This window comes from Engraulis encrasicolus, chromosome 20 (assembly GCF_034702125.1).
Source record: "Engraulis encrasicolus isolate BLACKSEA-1 chromosome 20, IST_EnEncr_1.0, whole genome shotgun sequence".
Classification (NCBI taxonomy): domain Eukaryota; kingdom Metazoa; phylum Chordata; class Actinopteri; order Clupeiformes; family Engraulidae; genus Engraulis; species Engraulis encrasicolus.
The window spans coordinates 18,261,514-18,269,013 of record NC_085876.1 but is presented as its reverse complement, the minus strand read 5'-3'; the positions used below and the strand labels follow the sequence as shown (position 1 = coordinate 18,269,013).

Genomic DNA, 7,500 nt, shown 5'->3' with positions numbered 1-7,500 from the left:
TGTATACTGAGTGCCCATGCTTCATATTTTATGTCGTTTGACGTTCTGATTCTGTGGGAGCTTTGGCCAGTGCTGGCTCTTCCGAGATGTGCCTATTGATCTTTGCCAACAAACAGTGAATCAGATTGCTGGCGATTTCCATCTGTATGAAAGGGCTCATGTTGTTATGATGTATTTGAAGTTTTTTTCATATCTGCATTGAAGGTGCACTGTGTAGGATTGTGACCAGAGTAGGTATTGCAAATATGCTGCTCATTGAAACTGTGCTGCCTATTGCCAAATTCAATCTTTTCATGAATATGTACTAAATAAGAAACTAATATTTATTAGTATGACCAAAGTATAGAAATGTTCTCTGTTGGTCTGAAAATGCCTTTTAGAGCCTTGAATTTACTGTAACACTAAAATCGAACGGGATCAGTGGTGAAATAACACTACATTTATTTTGTCTTATTTAGTTATTTCTTATTTATTGACTAGCCTGGTCCTAACCATCCCATAATACTACCATTTCATTTCACACTCATGGTCTGGAGGTTGTTTGATATGACGCTATTGCAGGAAGCGGGAAGGAACATTTCGGAAAAATCAGGATAAGTTGTTGAACAAACACGTCTTACATCTCTGGCGAGGTAAGACCGTTTAACAGATATGTCTCATCAACTACTGTACAAAGGTTTTGTCATTGTTGTTAAAAAACCCTTATGGTATGTCTTATTCCCTGGATGCAGTGTTGCGCATGTGATCATATGTGTTATCCTGATGAACCTGCTGACGTCCACGCTGTAGTCACGGTGAGCAGAGAAAAAACAAGTATTTTTTGGTTGGCATTGCAAACTTACTTTCCAGTTCCCGAATGTTCAGGGGTGCATTTCTCGAAAGTGTAGTTGTTAGCAGTTAGCAACTTGGGTAGTTGCCAATGGGATATTGTACAGTTAGCAACTACGCTTTCGAGAAATGCACCACAGACTTGCAGCGTGAACACGCCGAGAGTAGGTGCAGGAATGGGCGCAACAACGGTTCTCTGTTGGTCTGAAAACACTATTTAGAGCCTTCAATTTAAAACTAAAATTGAATGGGACCAGTGCTGAAATAGCACTGCATTTCTTATTTAGTTATTTCTTATTTATTGACAGTGCATTTGTCGAAACGTTAGGCTGATCCACTGTACTGTAAGCCTATATAAATAAGAAATAACTAAATAAGGCGTCCACGTGGCGTGGCCAGATTTCTTCCCTTTTGTTCATGTCTGGTCCTACTTTGGTTGCACAGGATTGTCACTAGAAGAGCGGAATACGAAGATGTTCTCCTTTGTACTGCATTTCTTCTACAGTGTAGCTCTAGTGTCTTACCGGTGGCCCGATGATGGTCCTTCCACTGGGGCCCTGGGGACCGGGAGGACCCTGCGCTCCCGGCATACCAGCATCTCCCACTGGACCACCTGTACCCTATAGAGAGAGAGAGGAGAGAGGGAGAGAGAGAGAGAGAGAGAGAGGGGGGGGGGGGAGAGAGAGAGAGGGGGGGAGGGAGAGAGAGAGAGAGATAGAGAGGAGAGAGAGAGAGGAGAGAGAGAGAGAGAAAGAGAGAGAGAAGGAAGGAAGAATGACAGAAGAGAAAGAAAAGAAAGGAAAAAGACAAAGACAGAAAAGGCAGAATAGAAGTGAGAGAAAGAAAGAAAGAAAGAAAGAAAGAAAGAAAGAAAGAAAGAAAGAAAGAAAGAAAGAAAGAAAGAAAGGTTAATTACAGATCAAATGTGGTTGCTGATTGGGGATACTGACTATTATAACAAATCCATTATAATATTATCACGTTTACTGCAACGGTCATAAGAAACGTGTGATAAAGTAAATGTAACTATAATTACTATGATAATAGTGACGATGAAAGAAAGACTGTGAGAGAGGTTCATTGTGCTCATTGAAGATACTGACTATAACGTTGTCCATTATAATCATGCTCATTGATCAATGATGTTAAGGTGGCGATAAAGTGTGCAATAAAGACAGCTATGATTACTATGGCAATAGTGATGATGAGGGTACTAAGGATGATGGTGATCATTAAGGTGATATTATGGCTGCTGATTAAGATCATGATAATTAACGTGGGTCATTAAAAATTAACTTAACTTAATCTTTTTTTTTAAGCACAAATCTTTTCATCTTCACTTAACAAGCTGTTAATCACTTTGATAATTAAGCTTACATACAGTATATGTATTGATGCAGATTTACAGCTACAGCTTTATCATAATACAATATATGGCAACATCTGGATTTCTGTGAAATATGTACAAATCTAAACATCAGTGAAAAAAAAAACCTAACAAAAACAGCATGTGACTGAAAAAAAGAACCACCCACCGCAGACCCCAGTGCTAGTTTGTATGCCTTAGCGGTCTCCACAGTAAATTGGCTAGGCGGGCTTTGGGGCTAACAACATGTTTGAGCCTTGGATCAGATCAGAAGCACGGAGAGTAGTCGTCGAAGAAAGAAAGAAAGGGTCATTAAATCTGCCCTCCACCCCCGAGTCTCTCCAATGAATACCAAAATCGCGGGCAGATGGAGGAGCAGCGTGTGTGCCCAGCATGACTGTGGCATTATCACGGAGGAAATCTACATGCCGCTGATAGCGAGCAACAGGGTTGCCAGATGAGGATGACGATTTCCAGCCCAAAAATGGCTGAAAACCCGCCTGGAAGCACTAAAACCATCCCAATTCTATTGATTTCTATGGCAAAAAAAATGTTTTTTTTTCTCCAAAATCCTTTTTACCCGCAGATGGCCACCCTGAGCAGCCCAATTGGGCGGGAAACCGCCCAATCTGGCAACACTGGCGAGCAACGCCACACGCGCCGCTCATGCAGGCAATCTGACTCTTTATTTCCCACCGGAGAAAACCACAGCACCTTGACTCCCGCCATCACCTCTCCAAGGTAGCGGAGAGAAAAAAAGCAAAAAAAAAACAGGAATACGGCAACGCAAATGTTAATGGTAGGGGCCGTTAGAAAGGAATAAATGAAAGAGTGATTGAAGGACTTTGTAAAAGTGGTTTTTGAGGTAGAGGCTGATTTTCTTTTCTTCGAAACACCTGGTGTTGCACTCAAATGTAATACGTACTACAGTACAGTGCTGTGGCATGATGGATATTGTGACCACAAAATCAATTCAAGGAGATGGTGTTAAAGGGCAACACGGCACTGCAACAGATTTCATAGCTGTCTTTAGAGACACAGAGCAGCGTTTTCACCCAATGATGACTATAAACCATTTACTATCTGTGCTGTCGATCTTCTCAAAGACCCCACATACCACACTATATTAAAAAAGTAGGGACCCTCAATAGCTCTCACAAATGGGTGTCACTGCATGACACATCTTAAGCCATTCAGCGCTTCAGCCATTGATGACTGTGCCCTGCTGAATGTCTTTTCGTCCAAGACCATCACCATGTGTAATGAAAGCCCCGGCATTGGGTAGCTCTTACAAAAAGATGTTTGTATGTACGCTGCATCTTAAAAGGTAAAAGGTAAAAGATCAGATTATGCAATAAAAGCTCCCCAGTCTCACTGAAAGTTGTTATACATGTCTGGCACATCTAAGTGCAAGACCACAGCATGCAATGAAACGCCCTTCCATAGATCTCACGAACAGGTGCGACAGTACATGTATACCACATCTTAAGTGGTGCAAGACCACTACATGCAATGAAAGACCTCTGTGAAATAGGCACTACAGTACATCTATGTGTGGCACATCTAAAGAGGTACAAGATCACGACATGCAATAAAAAACCCTTAATATCTCTTACAAACAGGTGCTAGAGTACATGGAAAGAAAAGCCCCTATATATCTCTTACAAACCGACATGTGCATGTACGTATGGCACATCTTAAGAAGGGCATGAGAGAGATGCATTGTGGGTATTATACTGTACCACAGGGCCTGGTTCCCCTCGGTCTCCTCTTGCTCCTCTGATCCCTGGGCCACCCTGCCAATCAGTCACACAGAGAGAGAGAGAGAGAGAGAGAGAGAGAGAGAGAGAGAGAGAGAGAGAGAGAAAGAGAGAGAGAGAGAGAGAGAAAGAAAGAGAGAGAAAAAGGAAGGAAGAACGTCAGAAGAGTAAGAAAAGAAAGGACGGAGACAGAGACAATAGGAAAGTAGTAGGCCTATACAGAAATCCTTTACAGTTTGGCAGCTTATCTCCTTACTTGACTTTATGCTTTACATATAAACTATTTTGATAGCTACAATAGCTTGGTGTGTGCTGACATCTTTTTATCTCTTTTGCACCCATAGAGAATTGGACCAGCTGTACACACACAAGATACCCACCCATAATTTCATTCAGTGCAAAGAGACAATCTTCTTGGCTGCAGAGCTATCAGTGTTGTGCTGTTGTGGTTGCTGATATGTGATAAGATAAGGCAACCCTAAAAAGAAAAACATTTTGTAGGGAGGGAGAGAGGCATCCCCGTCCTATAAGCTTTTATTTAGCTTCCTTCTGGGATCATGCTGATAAAGCTTTTTTGGCACATGCAGGGGATGAGCTTTTTTTCATAACCAGCCAAAACGCCTAGTAGATGTTCATCTTACTAGCCCAACACACACTAACTAATGGGTCAAAGTGGCCAGTAAGTTAATCTTTTCTACCAGCAAAACTGAAATTTCACCAGCGTTAAGCCGTTTGGCTGGTGTTAATTTAGAGCACTCGTCACATGTATTTGAAAGATAAATAATGGTGCAAAGAAATAATTCAATTCAATTCAATTCAATTTGATTAAATTCCATTTCATTCAGTTTGATTCGATTCGATTCAATTCAATTCATTTCAATGCAATTCAATGTAATGCAATTCAATTGATCTTACAGGTGGTCCAGGGGGACCTGCGGGACCCTTGCTGTCCTGGGTGCAGGTGCAGGCGCGGGGGAGTGCAGGGCAATCTTCCTCCTTCCTCTGCAACACAGGAAACAATGGTGGAGAGATAAGTATAACACAAAAACACACAACCATGATGACTATTATGTTTTTCTGTTTTTGCTTTTTCTTGCTGTTATTTCTATTTTGTTTGTGTGTGTGTGCCTTGGGTTTGGGGTGGATGTGGCTTGTGACCTGTATAATAAGAAAAGATCAATATCAAAATAAATGCTTGGGGGAAAACACACAATCCACAATATCAGTCAAGACATCTTGATTACTTACCAGATGCATATTGTATATTACTCTTTCTGTCAACCATTTTTTTGTTTCGTTTCAATGGGTGATTTCACTGACTAGCATATCTAGGTACAAGGCTTAACCGATGGAGGAGATAAATAAAACAGACAATCAACAATATCAGTTAAGACATCTAGCCACCTTGCAGCATATTCCTCTTCCGCTCGCACTAGCTTCTTAAATGGACGATTTCACAAACGAGCTAACCTGCAATACTGAACCGAAGAAGGAGATAAATAAGATAAATAAACAATACAAGATCAGTCATGTCATCTAGCTACCTTGCAGTAATGGAGGCAGACACAGCTGCTGAGAATTCTTCCTTCTGCCTGTGCTTGCTCTCTGCATGGCTGATCTCACAAACTAGCTCATCCATGTACTGTACTTTAGCAATGGGGCAGCCAAATAAAACATAATCCACAACGTCAATCATGACATCTTACTAGCGTAGCATCGGAGAGAGTGGACAAATCATGTTGAGAATGTAAAAGTCTTTATAAGCCAATTCCTTCGGTCTACATTCACAACATGCAAGATTTCATCCTCTATCTTGCTCATCTGAATAGAGTATGTAACTTAAAGGGGTATGCCACTATTTTGGGGCTTAATACAGTTAAAATCGTTGGCCAGAGTTTATATAGGTGGTAAAGTGTCTTATTTTTCATGTAAGCCGTTGTCTTGTTTTAAGACAAGTTAAAAGAGGGAGCATGTTGCTAAGCTAGTGAAAGTCAATGGATCCGTGTAGCATGTAGCAATGCTACATGGATGCATTGACTTTCACTAGCTTAGCGACATACTCCCTCTTATCTTGTCTTAAAGCAAGACAACGCTTCACATGAAAAATAAGACACTTTACCACCTTCATAAACCCCAGCCAACGATTTTAACTGTATAAAGCCCCAAAATAGTGGCATACCCCTTTAACTTGCTTATTATCACAAATGTATGCTGTCCATCCTCTAATTAGATTTTTCATCAATATTTATTGAGCAATAATAAACTAATATTTATTGGTCTGACCAAATAAGTAAATAATAAAGTGCCATAAGTTATGCAGTAGAAGTTGCCTATGACTTGTATTTCAAAATGTCAGACAAGAAGAAGATCCACCTATTCCATGTATGAAAAGTGTATAACTTACACTACGTATTTCCTGGAATGGAATAGTAAACTGGCAAGACTTTCGGGTCCCAGCAAATACACTTCAACACCTAACCAAGTTGATCACAAACAGTGTTGCCAGATGGCAAATGCTGAATTATTGGTTTACCAAAACCTCAAAATTATCATTTTTTGGGGCTTTTTGGGAGGAAATTATCGTACAAGACCCAATTTGTTGTTTCAAGGCATCTACATGAACTGAATGATAACTCTGAAATTATCGTACATCATGTTTTTTTATCGTACAGAGGTCAACATGGACAAAATATGGCACAAATACGATAATTATCGTACATCTGGCAACACTGATCACAAAGCTAATAAGTAAATTCATTAGCCAAAGAGGAAATACACTTTCACTTATTCAATTGACATGAACCAACCAGATGAAGATTCAGATGAGTACATTTGTCCTCAGATTACAGTAGGTTGGGTCATTCAGGGTAAGTGTGTAGTATGCATTCATGAGGTTAACAAAAACATAACTTCAAGTGTTTAGACCTGATTGGACTGAGACACGTGTCTCAGAATGTCCAAAAATAACACACTGTAGAGAGTGACTGCCAAAACCATTCTGCATTCATTGAATAGAAGCTATGTACACATGCTGTGTTTTTGTATATAGTTAATTCACAGACGTATTGTCGACTAGATAAGACTCTGCTTGGTTTTCTGGCTGACGTCCATTCATGGCCTGGCTTGGCTTCCAGTAACTGGCTGACTGACTGACTGACTGACTGACTGACTGACTGACTGACTGACTGACTGACTGACTGACTGACTGACTGACTGACTGACTGACCGACAAGGAGGGCCAGATTAAGATGGCCCGGGCTCCCTTGGATACAGGTTGCTGTAGGCCCCAGCGGAAGGCAAATTCTGTGACAAAATGACATAGAAGTGTCATAATTTCTAGACAGGACTGAAGGACAGCATATCTGCCAACTATTTAGAGAAGTATTACAAATACTGAAAACTGTACTGAACACGGTAGAATAATTGCGACAATTATTGATTCCAATCGGGAGGGCCCCTCTGGCAGCTGGCGGGAGCCCTAGGCTGCACATTTTTTTTTTTTTGCTTTTGTGTTAATCCGGCCGTGCAGAAGACAAGCACTTACCA

At 40.8% G+C, this 7,500-nt stretch overlaps 1 protein-coding gene across 1 annotated transcript in view; it reads right to left on the bottom strand.

Annotated features, from left to right (window-relative positions):
• LOC134436371 (collagen alpha-1(XIV) chain-like) overlaps positions 1-7,500 on the bottom strand; it is a 160,939-nt gene that overhangs the window by 25,502 nt on the left and 127,937 nt on the right. The window contains exons 35-38 of the mRNA XM_063185539.1: positions 7,499-7,500; positions 4,870-4,956; positions 3,937-3,990; positions 1,353-1,448 (exon numbers count right to left, since the gene is read on the bottom strand). The exon at positions 7,499-7,500 is cut by the window's right edge and continues 76 nt beyond it. Coding sequence (XP_063041609.1) covers positions 1,353-1,448; positions 3,937-3,990; positions 4,870-4,956; positions 7,499-7,500 — 239 coding nt within the window. The remainder of the gene's footprint in view (positions 1-1,352; positions 1,449-3,936; positions 3,991-4,869; positions 4,957-7,498) is intronic.